General features: G+C 55.5%; 1 protein-coding gene across 2 annotated transcripts in view; it reads right to left on the minus strand.

Moving 5' to 3' along the window:
* Positions 1–12,913, minus strand: part of KMT5A (lysine methyltransferase 5A) — an 18,477-nt gene continuing 5,564 nt past the window's right edge. The window contains exons 1-7 of one of the 2 annotated variants that reach the window (XM_059408266.1): positions 12,791–12,907; positions 11,448–11,604; positions 8,044–8,263; positions 7,597–7,684; positions 2,928–2,987; positions 1,593–1,783; positions 1–946 (exon numbers count right to left, since the gene is read on the minus strand). In XM_059408266.1, the coding sequence (XP_059264249.1) occupies positions 736–946; positions 1,593–1,783; positions 2,928–2,987; positions 7,597–7,684; positions 8,044–8,263; positions 11,448–11,604; positions 12,791–12,904 (1,041 nt within the window). In that variant the 5' untranslated portion in view covers positions 12,905–12,907 and the 3' untranslated portion in view covers positions 1–735. Of the gene's footprint in view, positions 947–1,592; positions 1,784–2,927; positions 2,988–7,596; positions 7,685–8,043; positions 8,264–11,447; positions 11,605–12,790; positions 12,908–12,913 lie in introns of those variants that run through there. The other variant, XM_059408267.1, reaches the window with a different exon arrangement.

Consider the following 12,913-nt stretch of genomic DNA (forward strand, 5'->3'; position numbering starts at 1 on the left):
AAATAAATTCAGTGTTCACATTTCTATAAAGAATTAACCCAGTTTTGGGAAACCCTGCCCCAGCAGGGTGAGCAAGCAATGCTTTTCCCTGCCCACATCTACTCTGATTACCCGCCCTGATGCTTCGAGGTGCCCAGAAAAGCGGCAGCCTGTGGAAGAGTAAACCTAGGCCTGGCCCGCGCCTGGGGGCCACAGGGTCAGTAAGCTTTCGAGAAAGCAGAGGGGAAGACTAGCTTACTGCGAAACCTTTTTTAAAAAATATTCATACACTTCCATGTGCGCCTGTCCAGACGTCAGGAAAACAAGAGCTTGGGAACACCCCGGCCGGGCCCGGGAGGCGGCGTCACCTGCCCATGGCCGGAGGGGTGTGGGGAGGAGAGTCCTGGCTCTTCGGTGGGAGGCGGGAGTCACCCAGCTTCCGAGTTCATGTCCACTCTTTCCTCTACAACCTGTGCTGCGTCTCTGACTGCATGCACGGGAAGCACGAACGTGTGACTTGTATGCAAAAAAGGTACAAAAACAACTAGAATATAAAAGTTTTGGTAATATAAGGCCATCTGTTCAAGTCCACCTTGGAAACCTGTAACAGATATTTAAATACTACAGTGAAAAGGCATCTTAATATACTTTTTAAAAACATCTGAAGTAATCTGCTAAGATTAAGTGTGTAAAAAAAAAAAATCAATTCCCTTTGAGGGCACTTTGTCCATGGAAGAAGGGGGGAGGGCGGGGAGGTTAATGCTTCAGCCAGGGGTACGCTTCGATGGAAGCCCGGCTGCGGTCCCCATAGTCATACAGGAGCTCCTCCCCGGCCTTGATGTCGCGGGAGGCGATGAGGATGAGGTGAGGCACGCCGTCGATGTCGTGCAGTTTGGTCTGGCAGTTCCCGCACTTGCTATGATTGATCAGTCTTCCCAGGCGATTTGTCTCTCGAGTCGCATCCACGCTGGCGGGCGGGAAGGCAACAGAGGATTACATTGATAAAGAGGCTTTTGATCCCTGTCCCGGCCAGCGCTCGACTCTGGTGGGATGTCGATTTATAGCCACGTTTGGGGGAAAGCAATTCGAATCAAAAAATCATCTTTAAGAGCCCAGGAGGCACTGGGGCGGGGGCAGGGGAAGGGTAGGAGGAGACAGGAACACAAAAGGCTCCTTGTGGGGGGGGCGTGGGGCAGGTGCGTAATAAATGAATGAATGAAAATCGACTCAGCAGGGTCGTGGGGGAGGCGGTGTGGGCGAGAAGGCAGGGAGCATCGGGAACTCTCTGCACCTTCTGCCCCATTTTGCCGGGAACCTAAAACAGCTCAGAAAAACAGAGCCTAAAACAAAACAAAACAAAAAATCGAGTGCACTGGCCATATGGTTAGAGGAGAACCAGTGATTTCTAGAGCCGCTCTGGCCGAGCGCCACGATCGCCAGAACGGGCCCAATCCCGAATGTTAAAATGACAAGTGGGGGAGAACAGCTTCGTGGCTTTGGGGGGGGGGGGAGTAGCAAGAGCGAAACAAAAAGTAGGAGCCAGAGGAGGAAGCAGGGTGCCCCTATGGCTCCTGGCCCCAAGGGCTGTCCTCGCTGCCGGGCCGCGGACTTACCAGTAGGTTTTGCTCAGATACTGAAAATAGTACATGTAGCAGCCCGTGGATGGGTCCTGGGCGTACAGAGCCTCCCGCTTCTTGGCGTCGGTGATCTCGATGAGGTCCCCATGGTACTCGACCACAAACTCGCCCCGGGAGAACTGCTTGGTGGCGATCACTCCCCGGCCCTTGCCGTCGATGAGGTCAATCTGTGGGGAGGAGGAGAGCGCTGCTTCCTGACCCGGCGGCGGGCCGGCTGCCCAGGGCCTGCCTCACCTTCTCACAACAGCTTCGCAGAGGTGCGCCCTAGACCCCATCACTAGGGACACAGCATGACGGGTATGATGAACCAGAGGCCGCTGTGCAACCATCTCCACAATCCATCACCCCGAAAAGGTCCCCTGTGCCCTTTTAAAGCATTGTTACATCTGAGCCTCCAGAGAGATCTGCCGGGTGGGTGTTGCCCCATCTTGTAGACGAGGAAACAGAGGCTCCGAGAGGCAGAACTATGTCCAAGGCCACATGACTGGGAAGTGGTAAAAGCCTGACTCACATCCACATACGTGGCCTTTTCCGGGGAGTAGGAGGGCCCCGTGTGCCAAGTGTCTCCTTTTTTCTGCAATTTACCCTCCTGTGCCTCTCCTTGTTCAGTTATAAATGGGGTGCAGGGTGACTGCTTGCGTGGCCCAGACCCCTCGGCAGCCACCACAGGCTCCGCCCTTCTCATCCACCCGTGTGTTTGCAGTACGGGAGAAGAACAGGAAATTTCCTGGGCCCTGTCATTTCCCAGGAAAACAGAATTTAGGAAAAATGTGTTAGTCTGACTGGGCCTCATGCTAAATGAAAGCAGCCAGATACAACAGGCCATCTACTCTGTGACTCCGTTCATAAGAAATGTCCAGAACAGCCAAACCCACAGACGCAGACACATTAGTGGTGGCCGGGGCTGGGGGAGTGAGGAGTGATGGCTACTGGGTACAGGGTTTCCAGCTGGGAGGATGAGAAAGTACTAGAACTAGACAAGACTGACGGTTGCACAACGCTGTGAATGTACTTAATGACACTGAATTGTACACTTTAAATGGGTTAAACTGGTACGTTTATGTCATATGTACTTTACTGCAAATTTTAAAAGTTTCATTAGGTAATATTTCCCATATAAAGGCCATTAACAGTTCCTTCCTGAGACGTTCCCTGAACAGATTTAGTATCTGGCCGCTTGACAACCAGCTGCGGTGACTGTTACGGGGCTAGGGCAGCCCGCTGGCCGCTGGGAGCTGAGGAGCAGGGGTCGGGGGGTGGGGGGGACCCACCAGCCGCAGCCTCCGAGCAGTAGGCCCTGCTGCCTCTTACCTTCATTCCTTCTTCCTTCCCACTTTCAATCAACTCGTCTATTCTTTTCCTTTCTTCAGACTGGGCAGAGGGAAGAAAAAAAGCAGCACTTCAGCATTCTCTCCTGGGCCACGCTGGGCAGCCTGGACCACCCACAGGTCACTCAGGGCTGGCCTCCGTGACAGCAGTCCCCGAAAATGCCCGCACCCCCACAGCCCCATCCGTTTCTCACCGCCATCTGTTGTGGACGGTTTGCCACCTGGGGCTCACATGAACCGGGGTGTAGGGGGGAGGGCGGGGACACGGCGGTGGCCCGACTGCAGAGTGGGTCAGGGGCTCTGTACTGTTTGGCCCGTGCAGTATCGTTTAGACTATCCAAACTGCCGACGTGTAAAATCAGGACAGAACTCCGTACACCACTGGCCAGGGCAGAGAGGCTGTGTCCTCGAAGGGGTGGGTGTACACCATGTCTCTCCTGTCTGACAGCCCCCGCAGGCGCCTTGCTTTAGAAACTGGACCTGGGTCTCCACGAAGCCACGGCCACGGCTGAGAACAGGGCCTCCCACCCCCAAGAGGCAGTACCACCCCGAACAAAGAAGTCCAACAGGACTGCACACTCCTGGCCTCACCGGCCCCTCAGGACCACCACCTCCCTCCCAGATCCAAGTCCCATGCTCTGTCTGTGCCCAGGACTGTGGGGAGGCACAGGGAGCCACACAGAAAGCAAGCAGAAGCCGGGGCCCTCTTCTGGGCACCACAGAGGGGCGCACGGGCGGGGGGCCTCCACCCACCGCTGAGCAGACCTGGCCCAACCAGTGGCCCCTGCTGGCAGCGCACACGGACCTTCCCGGGCCCTCTCCACGTGGCAGGATGGGGACACCGGGTTTACAGACCCAGCGTGAGGGCCACACTACACACCCCTGCATCCAGCCCACGTCCCAGCTCTTCCACGGCCACCCGCCAGCCAAGCCGCGGCCACCATCCCCGGGCTCCGGGCGGCCACCCTGCCCTCCCCCTCACTCTGTTCCCCACACAGCAGCCAGAGCCGTCTTGTACACAATCTACAAGAGGTGCCTGGGCGGCTCCGTTGGTTAAGTGTCTGACGCTTGGTTTTGGCTCAGGTCACAATCTCTTGTTTGGGGTCATGGGATCGAGCCCCGCATCAGGCTCTCTGCTCAGCAGGGAGCCTGCTTCCCTCTCTCTCTCTCTGCCTGCCTCTCTGCCTCCTTGTGCTCTCTGTCAAATAAATAAATAAAATCTTAAAAATAAAATAAAATAAAATAAAATATGGGGCGCCTGGGTGGCTCAGTCAGTTAAGCGTCTGCCTTCGGCTCAGGTCATGATTCCAGGGTCCTGGGATCGAGCCCCACGACAGGCCCCTCTCTCTCTGCCCCTCCCCCGACTCATGTGCTCTCTCACTCATTCTCAAATACATAAATAATTGAAAATAAAATAAAAATGTCGTTTCCCTGCTTAAAGCCTTCCAGGAAGTTTACTGAATAGTTATGGACCAATGTTGGTTCACTGTGGCAGATGTTACCAGGACGGTGTAGGGAAGGTGTTAATGATGGGGAAACTGAGTCAAGGATCTATGGGAGTACTCTGTACTATCTTCGCAGCTCCTCTATAAATCTGAAATTATTCCAGAACAAAGAGTTTATTTAAAGAGAAGCAAAACCTTGAGGCCCCTGGGGGTGCACTCTGTTGAGCATCCACCTCTTGGTTTCAGCTCAGGTTGTATCTCAGGGCTGTGAGATCAAGCCCCACATTGGGCTCTGCACTCCGTGGGAGTCTGCGTGAGATACTCTCTCTCTCCCTGTGCCCCTTCCTCTCCCAAATGAATAAATAAATCTTTTAAAAAGAGAGAGAGAGAGGGAGTGAGAGAGAGAGAAGCAAAAGCTTTTCCATACCTTCCCACTGCAACAGAGATAAAATCCATTCTTCCAGTGGCCTGTGAGGCTACACAGAGTCCCAGCCATCTGCCATAGTCACCCTTGCTCCTACATTCTGGCCACACTGGCTGACTCTCTTACAGGGCCAGGCTTGTTCCTGCCTCAGGGCCTTTGCAGGTCCTCCCCACCCCAGCCTGGAACACCCTTTCTCCCAATCCCTTCACCTGGCTTGTGTCCTCCCTTCCAAGCTCTGCTCAAAAGGCAGCCCCCTCAGTGAAACTTCCGTGACTACTGTAGCTACTGTAGCCTTAGCCTCACCCAGCTTTCAAACTACTCTGATTTATTAATGTCCAAGGACTATCTGAAATTATATTGTTCTTTGGTGGGTTATTTTTAAAATTGTGAATTACTCCCCACTGGAATACGAGCTGAGTACAGATCCTGCATGCCATGGGATGTCCTGCCCCAGAAAGGTGCCTGACACATAGTAGCCCTCAAGCAATGGCAACATTACCACACGCACTTCCCTGCGGAAAAATTATTAGCGTGCGCAGGAGACCAGAAACAGGGAGGAGCGAGGTAAGCTCTGTAACGGAAAGTGACCTGAGGACTTTCCTGCCATGACTGAATGTGGCACCAGGACCTGGGAGCGGGCTAGATGCCCTGAAGGCAGAGCCACAGTCTGAGCTCCATTCCGGAGGCTCCACACTCAGAAGCACGCGCGAACCACCTCCAGGCCTCCGAGCGAGAACCCAGGCAGTAGTCTATGGGGGGCGGGTGGAGGCAGACTGAGTGGGAGGTAAGCGAAGTCTGAATTAGGTCGAGGCTGCTTTGCACATCAGGCCTGGCGCTGGGCTGAGGAGGAAGAAGCCAGGGCACTGTACCCATGTAGGCTGTCACCCCACCCACAAGCAGGCCAGCCAACTAAGGGGCCCCCACTGCGAAGCAACAAGCGGTTCAGGGTTTTCTCTCCAAGGCCCAGTGTCCACCCTCTTGAGCCCTGGCTCTGGCCTGTTTTCAGACTTAATTATCTGCAAAAGTTGTCATTTTAGTTTCTCCCCTGGCTACCCCCAACCCTTTCTCACGCCCCATGTGCCCGGACCCTGGTTTCTGGGGCCTCAAAGAGCAGGCAGGTCGGGACTAACCTTACCCCTCGGACAAGGCTCAGCTGCCCCTCGAGTTTTACCTGTGCCATCAAGAGAAGACACCGCCCTGGCCAGCCACAGCCTCACACCCCAGCCAACAGCCGCCTACCCGCCTGGCCGGCAACCACCTGGCCCTGGTGCTCACTGGGCAGAGCTAACCCAAACAAGGGGAGCACAGCACGGCTCTCCCCGCCACTGGCTCTCTGGTGACACGGAGAACTTTCCTAGCTGCAGACCAAGCTTCGGAGAAGCGTCTGTTCCCTCCTGCTCAGCTGCTGCCACATTTTGTAGCCCTGCATCATGTCCTGTGGCAGCCTGCCCTCCCCCAGCCTGAAAAAGACCTTCTTTTTTTTTTATTAAAAAGGCAGACTCAGCTGCCCTCCCTCTGCAGCCCATGGCAGGCCTCGGCGAACCCCCAGTGCTCCCCGTGTGGGCACCGCAGCCCCAATCGCTGCTGAGAGCTGTGCTGGGTTCTGGGGCCTGGCACACACCCTCGCCCTCTGCAGGGCTGTCTTGAAGAGTGACCTCGCACAGCCTCCCACTGCAGGCAAACATTTTATAACCGCTTGTTCTTGGCTGAAAGACACTGCCTTTCTAAAGAAATAAAGCCAAAGCTTCTCCCTGGTGGGCGAAGCAGGGGGTGGGGGTGGACCCCTTCTCTCACTTATGTTAAAGGAAGCCTCATCGATTCAAATAAGCAGGGGAAGAGAATGCTACATTGCCGTCTCTGTAACTACAGTTTTAACCTACAAAATGCTGATGGAGTCTAGTTCAGGTTCAAATGCTAATACCGACAAGGCCTCAAGGAGGCAGGCTGGGGGTAGGGGGCGATGGGCACAGAACTCCCGCACCCCTCTGTGGGGGCCACAATCCCAGCCCTGCTCCTCCACCCCAGGGGGCTTTGATGGCATCGGAGGGCGGAGAGCCGCAGGGCAGAGCAGCCCAGGGTCTGTCACCTCCACACACTGGCAACGACCCCTGCAGTCTGGGCGGCCTTCCTCCATCCGATCCTTGATCCTTGGACCACAGCTGGGAGGGAGAGGAGAGGGGCCACGGGATGTGACGACCACAGGGAAGCAGTGGTGGCCACAAGTCAACCAGTGCCTCCAGGACGACAGGCCTGGTTCCCAGTGTTCCTCAACCCTGAACTCACTAAATCCCCCCAAAAACATGCCTGAGAGATACTGGTTTGTTATCCCATTTTACAGACAGGGCAACCGAGGCACAGAGCAGTTAAGTGACTGGCCCGAGTCCTACAACCGGTAAACGGCTTCCGAGACCCGCTCCGCACCCCAGAGATGCGACACAGGACCGTGTAACGAGCACGCCGGCAAGCCTGGGGAAGTGCGTGCGGCCTCCCCCAAGGTCCCACGCTCCGACTGCCCTGCCACCGCGTCCTGGGAAGGGCACTGTCCCTGCAATGCTGGATCGCCGGGGTGCGCTACAGCGGACGGGGTTCCTCCACGGAAGCGCCTCGCCCAGGCCTCCCAGGGACCCCAACTGCCAGGAGGGTGCCGTCCCTAGGAGGTGGCCCTGGAGACCGCTCCAGTCCTGACCCTGTCCTGCTCTGGTCCCGCCTGCTGCGCCTCGGTCCCCCGCCCCGGCCCCCACCCCCGCCCCTCCACCAGCCAGGGGGCAATCACTGCACGCTACCTGCAGCTCAGCTTTGCTCTTCCTGGAGCTCCTCCGCACCGGGTAAAAATCCGTGAGTTTGCGATTCTGCTGGGCCTTCCCTTGAGCTCTGGGGTGGGAAGGGCAGAGAACACAAGGGCACGCTGAAACCACGCGCAGCCCCGGAGGTGGCTCCTTGGCAATGATGTCACTTCAACATCTCCGTCCCCGGGGGCCTGTGGTCACCAGGCTCACCCACCCAAGGAGGCCTCGGAGCGCGAGACAGGCTGCCTGCTCTCAGTGTCGGGGGGCACGGGGGGCTCCTGAGCTCTGGACTCAGACCAGGTAACGATGTCCCTGGAGGGGGTCTCACACAGCACCTGGGCCCGGATGACACAGAGGCCGGTAGGGGACCTGCTCCCCCAGCTGGCACCTGAGCCAGGTCTGGGGCTGAAGCCGCACCCTGCGCCGCCTCCAGGAGGCACTTACTTCTTCCGCGGGGCCTGTTTGCCCTTGACAGGCTTTTTCAGGGCTTGCTTGGCGATGGCAGCGATGGCAGGATCACAAGAGGAGGTCGGAGTTTTTGGAGGTTCTGCTGCTTCGGATTTTTGGTTTGGAAAAGGTGCCAGGGGACCCCTCCTGGCGTCTTTGAGCTTCTGTTCCTCGGACTTCATGGCGCTCCGTACTGCGTTCCCACTGTTTCTCTTCTCTGCAGGCAGAGCGCGGGGAAAGACAGAGGGTTAGTCGCTACTCTCCGTCTCCCAGCCTCCCGACCTTCAGCTTCTAGGACAGGCTTCTGAAAGGGAGAGGCCCTGGGTGTGGCAGGCGCAGTGCCCTCCGCCTGGGGGACCCCGTGTCTACTAACGGCTCCCAGGGGAGCAGCACGTGGCTTCACTTTCGGACCCAGGCACAGGGCAGAGCTTTTTGTCTGCATCTTTTTAATTCCTTTTTTTTTTTTCAGCTTTACTGAGGTTATCATTGAGAGAACAGTAAGGTATTTGCAGTGTATTTCCTGATGATTTGTTGGTAGACATGGTGGACGATTCCTCCCATCTAGCGTGTGAACGTTTCTGATCTCCTGCCTCTTGATGGGGGCGGGGGGAGCGAGAGAGAGGACCCTCAAGGCAGAGCCACCAAAGGAGGCACCAGCCACGAAGGTGCTCAATCCGGAACTTGCCCACAGACTCCAGGAAAAAAGCAAAACTCCCAGAGTGGACCTGCGTTGATGGACAGGAATGAGGTCATAAAGCAGAATTTCTTCCCTAGCAAAGACCTCTGCCCCAAGAGCTGCCTGGCGCGCTTCATTTCAGACTCTAAGAAAAAATCGTTTCCTCCTCTAAGGGGACCAAAGCCCTACGTTCAGTGGTTCTCGGCACAGTGACCTGACACTGACCCATGCGGCGCTGGGAGGGATGGAGAAAAGGATGTGTTACTAAAAATAGCTGTGAAGCACCAGTGTGGGTGAATGATAGACTTTTTGGGAGAATGACGGACTTTAAAAAAAAAAAAAAAAAAAAAGGAAGAAACGTAAGTCAAGAATACATAGCTGGGGGGCGCCTGGGTGGCTCAGTGGGTTAAAGCCTCTGCCTTCGGCTCAGGTCATGATCCCAGGGTCCTGGGATCGAGCCCCGCATTGGGCTCTCTGCTCAGCGGGGGGCCTGCTTCCTCCTCTCTCTCTGCTTGCCTCTCTGCCTACTTGTGATCTCTGTCTGTACAATAAATAATAAATAAAATCTTTAAAACAAAACAAAACAAAAAAAGAATACATAGCTGGTAGGAACATAAAATGGCGCAGTCACTTTAGAAAAGAGCCTGGCAGTTGTTCAAAAGTTCGACATGGAGTTACCATATGACCCAGCAGTTCCTCTCAGAGGCGGCTGTTACGAGAATTAAAAACATATGTCCACACAAAAACCTGTATGCAAATGTTTGTGGCAGCTTATTCGCAAGAGCCAGAGCAGAAACGACCCAAATGTCCATCCACTGATGACTGGGGGAGCACAATACGGTCCGTCCACGTGACGGGATATTATCCAGACACGGAAAGGAGTAACGTCCTGACACCTGCCCTTGAAAACGTGATGCTGAGTGGAAGAAGCCAGACCCCGAAGGCTACAGATTCTGCGGGATTCCGTCTACTTATATCCAGGGACACAAATCCAGAGGGTTCTGAAAATACATTAGTGGCTGCAAGGGCTGGGGGAAGAGGTGGAACCACGGATACTAATGGGTACAAGACTTCTTTTTTGGCGCAAGGAATGTTCTGGTACCAGACAGTTGGTCATGGTTACGCCTGTCTGTGATAAGACTAAAAACCACCACGTTGGACACTTTCAAATGGTGACCACTGTGATAGGAGACTCAGAGTGCAATAAATAAGCTAAAAAGAAAATGATGTCAAAATCCACCCAGGCTCCTTTCACTGCCTCACACCCCCTAAGTGGAACCTGATGGAATTAAGTCCAGGACACCACCCTTAAAGATCCTAGGAGTGCATGACGCCCGTGTACGTCAGCTAACACGTCAGTCTGAGTCAAGGCAGAAACAAAGCTGAGAATCAAGGACAAAAGCCTGGCCCTTGAGGTCTCCTCCAAAGTATATCCGGCCCCAGATCCTAACTGTGGCCATTTAGTGACACTAGAAGTCAAAAAAACTAGCTTTTGTACATGTCACCGTTCAGGATCACTCACATTCCACCCCATTCCAGGAGGGATGGGAGACGGCCTGACCACCATTTAGGGAGAGCCCCTTCCTCAGTCCCTACGTGGTAAGTGCTAGCCTAAGTGTTGCCAATGCAGTGAGGAATAGGCCAGCAAGGAAGCGGTGCCAGTGTGGAGCACTGCACAAAGCCCTCCCCACCCAGGCTCTAACCAATCTTCAGATAGCCCTGCGAGGCAGGAGTTCTCCCTCCCACTTCAAAGATGAAAGAACAGAGGCTTGCAAAAGCAGAGTGACCTGCCCCAGCCTCTCCTTGAGAGTGGCAGAGGTAGGATTAGAACCCAAGTCATTTGAAGACGGACTGAAATAGTATCACCCACTGCCCTGGGTGGGGAGATCAAGCTGAGGCCCAGTTCCTGCCCCTGGTTCTGGGCTTCCCCAGCCCTGGCGCTCAGCTCTGGCTGCGGACACTGTGCTCACCACCACTTATGGCATTTCTGTAAATGAATTACAAGGCTTCCTCATCCAAAGCAGATGGCTGCCAGAGTTCTGCTTCTTTAAGGCAAGTTTTAATTAGAAGGGACCTTGGTGAATTGGGGAAAGCTCTTCTTCTCCACTGCAGCTTTAAGAGGGACAATATTTGGAAGGGAGCAAGATTTCTATGAGGTTTCAGCCTGTTTTTGCAGGGCCAAATAGAATTTCCAGTAATTATGTATTTTCTTGTTCGGTATTTTAACTCTGGATCTCACCACGGAGTGTGCTGCTTCAGAGAGCAGCACTGAGCACTTGAGTGGCAAGAAACTCAGAAAGGAGGTCAAAGCCGGCTCAAAAGAGGAAAGGAAGTCAGTTCCCTGCGTTCACACAACACAGTTAGGACGGCAGCCCCTGCTCTGTACCCCCCAGACCCCTAAGTTCTGTACTGTGGGTACTTGTGAGCCTCTGGATCTGTAGCTCAGGTGTGATTTTTGCAACCTGGCAACACACTCAAGCTTGAGCGATAGGCTAACTCTTGCGAAAGCAGGGAAAACCTGTTAGACCGACAGGGCACACACCCTGGGATAGGCCGCTCTTCCCCCGGTGTCTGTTTCTTAGGAGCAAGACAGAACATGGTTCAAACCCTTGAACCTGGGTTTGAAAAGGCTGGATAAACATTTAACACATGCGCACAATTCCGGAAGAGGGGCTTCTGCAACCGGACCAGCTGTGGTCAGAGCAGGGCCATTTCAGAGCCTTACCTTCTCGTTTCCTGTAGAGTCCCGCTAATGGCTTCCCCTGGCATTTGACTTCGTGATGTGCAACTGAGTTCTCTTCCTGAAGGGGGGAACGCATTCCAGAGCATTTGTTGGGGCTCATGTAGGAATAGATCTTTGATTGCCCGGTAAATACATTCTCCTAAAACGACAAATGCACGTTCTGAAAGAGGCGTGAAGAAGAAGATCCCAGGGCAAATGGCGGAGAAGGGCACTCAGAATAACCAAAACCAAAGACAGACATCATCTCTCAAAAGCAGGCCACCAGGAGTTGCCAGTCCTGCGGGGAACAGTGGAAGGTTTAGGATCTCCCAGGTACAAGTTAGACGCTTCCCAAACTCATAGGGTCTCCAATTCTGGCCACTAAGGGCACATCTGGCTGGCACGAAGCCAGCTGTATACCAAGGTGTATACCAGAAGCCAACAACCTACCAGGAGCAGAGAGGTCGGAATGACCCAGACTGAACAACTGCAGAATTTGATGGGCCGGCCTGTGTGCAGGAGCTAACTCCCCTGGCAGGAGCTTCGGGAACTCTTAGCCCAGAAACAGGCCTCAGGGAATCTGATTAACCACTTCTGGGTCTGAAGGCAGCCTCGAGGACTTGTCAGGACTGCCTGAGCCTTCAGTGTGCCCAAGCCTGGCCCCTCTTAAATCAACGCAGCCTCCCAGGACTGCGGGACTGGACTGCAGTGGTAATCGAAGGGTGTGGTTAAGGGTGGAGAGCTTAATAAAAGCAGAGCCTACGGCCAGCTCCTGTAGGGCGGTCACTCTATTGCAAATGGCATCCAGGCATTAAAAGGAGGAGGGTGGGCAGGCGGGTGGGGGCGGTACAGGTCACTGCTGGCGTCTCTGGGTGTGGGGCCTCTCCTCTGAGTAAGCACGGATTGGAGGAGGGCTTCCCAGAAAACATGGTAGGGCCTTTCTGCCCAGTGAACCTTTAAACACCAAATCGGCGAGACCCGTGACCTCTGTGAGGGACCCGGGCAGGCCCCGCACACCCTGGGGAAAGCAGCCACACCGCCGGGGTAGCTGGATCTCGGGGTGCGGAAATGCCATAAAGACACAAACTTTTCCGAGGTCAAATACTACCAGGGTCATGGCGGAGCCAGTGCGGACGCCACTCCCAGGCAGGCAGCAGAAAAGGAAGCTGCCCGAGCCGGGCGCCCCGCCCGCACGCCCGCACCCCCCCCGCCCCTGGGCCCAGGGCCGCGGGCGGGGGTCCCGGGGCGCGCGCGCGCACGTGCTCGCGGCGCCGGGCCGGCGGGGGCGGCCGGCCGCGCGGCCCCTCGGGGCGCGCTGAGTGAGTGCGGGGAGGGTGCCTGCTTACCCCGTTGGTGCGGGGCCTCCCCGGGCCCCTCCGCTCCACCATCTCCGGGCCCGGGGCCGTCGCTGCCACCGCCGCCGCCGCCGCCGCCGCCTCCACCGCGCGGGGCTTGGACATCTTCCTGCC

This window comes from Mustela nigripes, chromosome 8, assembly GCF_022355385.1.
Source record: "Mustela nigripes isolate SB6536 chromosome 8, MUSNIG.SB6536, whole genome shotgun sequence".
Taxonomy (NCBI): domain Eukaryota; kingdom Metazoa; phylum Chordata; class Mammalia; order Carnivora; family Mustelidae; genus Mustela; species Mustela nigripes.